This window comes from Cyprinodon variegatus, unplaced genomic scaffold, assembly GCF_000732505.1.
Source record: "Cyprinodon variegatus isolate N-32 unplaced genomic scaffold, C_variegatus-1.0 Scaffold705, whole genome shotgun sequence".
NCBI classification, from domain to species: Eukaryota; Metazoa; Chordata; class Actinopteri; order Cyprinodontiformes; family Cyprinodontidae; genus Cyprinodon; species Cyprinodon variegatus.
The window spans coordinates 302,048-304,540 of NW_015151158.1; the positions used below are offsets into that span (position 1 = coordinate 302,048).

At 37.1% G+C, this 2,493-nt stretch overlaps 1 protein-coding gene across 1 annotated transcript in view; it reads right to left on the reverse strand.

Moving 5' to 3' along the window:
• LOC107097535 (kalirin-like) overlaps window positions 1-2,493 on the reverse strand; it is a 70,602-nt gene that overhangs the window by 41,668 nt on the left and 26,441 nt on the right. Inside the window, exons 20-23 of the mRNA XM_015394703.1 lie at window positions 1,627-1,761; window positions 1,233-1,395; window positions 996-1,111; window positions 13-135 (exon numbers count right to left, since the gene is read on the reverse strand). Of these exons, the coding sequence (XP_015250189.1) occupies window positions 13-135; window positions 996-1,111; window positions 1,233-1,395; window positions 1,627-1,761 (537 nt within the window). The remainder of the gene's footprint in view (window positions 1-12; window positions 136-995; window positions 1,112-1,232; window positions 1,396-1,626; window positions 1,762-2,493) is intronic.

A 2,493-nucleotide genomic window follows, 5' to 3' on the forward strand; every position in this document is an offset into this window, starting at 1 on the left:
TAAAAGTTAAACCTTTGCAGAAATGCAGAACTCTCTGTGTTGGTTGAGCAGCTCCTGCGTTTCGGCCACGGAGGCTCCCGCTGAGGTGTGCGTGGCCAGGTAGTGGTCACCTGACTGCTGCAGCCATTCAAGAGCCTGGAAATAAAAACATCATCAGGTTTCCTTTTTGTCTTTAGATCATTAGAAAAGTTAAAGAAATGAAAAAAGGGGGTTTTAAATACTTGTTGTAATAATAATAATGCTTCTAGTCTTATGCTTTTGTAAACTACACTGTAAAAAAACAGAATCTAGATAAGTAATTTTTTTCTTAAAATAACTGCATTTGTTCTTGAATTGAGGAGATGAAAGAGACATAATTTACATCTGAAATAAGAAAAAACAATTGCATTGTCCTATTTCAATCATTTAGTAAAAAAATAGTGTAAAAATTAGTGTAAAATGAGTAAAAATACTCATTAAATTGAAGATCATTTCATTTACCTGCTCAAATTAAGGGTAAATACACTTAATTTAAGACATTTTGACTTATTTCTAGATTGTTTTTCCAGATGTGTTCCTACACTGCAAAAACGATCTAAAAATGAGTAAAACATTTCTTAAATTAAGTGGATTTACCCTTAATTTGAGCAGGTTAATAAGATGATTTGACAATGGAATTAATATTTTACTCTGAAAATAAAATCCAAGCATATTAAAATAATGAGCAAGCATGAAGCGACAGTGGAGAGGAAAAACTCTGGAAGAACCAGGCTCAACATGGCGGTTTTCCTGTTGGACCGGTTAATTTTTTGCAGTGTAGGCGCCTTCTCTGAGAGTTTGGCTCAGGTCTCAGATACGATGTGTGCATAATGGAGTCGGTCATTAGGAAAACCTACTGAACAAGTTTTAAAAATATGTGTAGAAAACAGTGAAATTAAACCTGTGATGGTAGAAACGCCCCCGCAGAAGAATCAGAAGGAAGCATTGATTAAACCCGTTTGCACCGGTCATCTCACCTGCTGGGCGTGGTTCTGGAACATCAGGTACTGCTGACACTGATCCAGTCTGCGTTTCTTCAAAGTCCAGAAATGAAGAACTCTGTTTTCTCTCTGCAGCAGCTCACTGAGGATACCTGAGCACAGACAATCACACCTGAATACGGAATCCAATCAGCCGCGGCCGGCGTCCCTCTGGGCTCTGTCCTCGTTACACTTTTTATTTAGACGTAGAAACGCCGCTCTGGCTTTGCGAACCTTTCACTTGCTGCTCCGGGACTCTGGAGTGTCCGGTAACTTCTGTGACCCCCGTAACCGCGGAGACCGTGACGTTGTGACCGGAGATGTTGGCCATGGTGACGCTGTTTCGATGGATGTACTTGAGGAAAACCTCGGCGTTCCGTCGTGCCAGCGTGCATGCCTGTTGCATTTATACATATAGTTAATACATCTATTCCTTATTTGTGCACGCGCACAATCAGATACTATAGAAAACAAACTATATAGAGTATATAATATCTTTTAATGACTTTTATTGTCTTAAACTCATGTAATTCTATACAGATTAACCAAACCTGACGTGTCAAACTGGTTTTTAGCATTTATTTCTCTTTTTATTTCCCTCCATCTTGCTTGGTATGGTGTTGCTCACCTTGAGGAACGCCTCCTTTTGCTCCATGTGTTTGCTAATGAGCGGCAGGAGCTGCTCAGGCTGCCTTTCTCCTCCTGCACACCAGTCCTCCTCCCTGCGGTACTCCTGCTCCAGACTCTCCAGCACCCCACACACCTGAGAAACAGGAGCAAAGATCAGCAAAGAGCCACTACTTTAGTTCCTATGTAGGAAAAATATATAATAGCATCTCCTCCTGGTGGTCAGACATGGTATAGCAGTTAACGTGCTGGAAAAATGATCTGGAAATAGGTAAAAATGTCTTAAGTGTATTTACCTTTCATCTGAGTAGTTTAATACGATGATCTCACAATGGAATGAGGATTTTTACTCTTAAAATAAGGTCATTAGATAAAATGCACTTGAAATAAGACAATGCGACTGATTTTTCTTATTTTAGGTGTAAATTGTCTTGTTTCATTGGCAAAGTGTCTAATTATCTACTCAATTCAAGAAAAATACACTTTTTTAAAGATAAAAATGACTTAATTAGATATACATTTTTTGCACAGTGGACCACAATTTGACAGATAAAAAAGCTTTTTTTTATCTTAAATGCATCATGTTTATATATTTTTTCAATTTTTGGTATAATTGCTGCTCAAAGGTTGTCGATCTGTCACACTGGAAATAATCTAAATCTAGTAATTTTTTCGTTAAAATAAGTGAATGTTTCTTGGATTGAGGAGATAAGACACATTTTTCCATTAGAACAAGAAAATTTAGATTTAAAATAAGAAAACACAATTAAATTCTCTTATTTCAAGTACATTTTATCTAAATATCTTATTTTTAGAGTAGAAATACTCATTCTATTGGCAAACTAAGTAATTTACCTACTCAGATTAA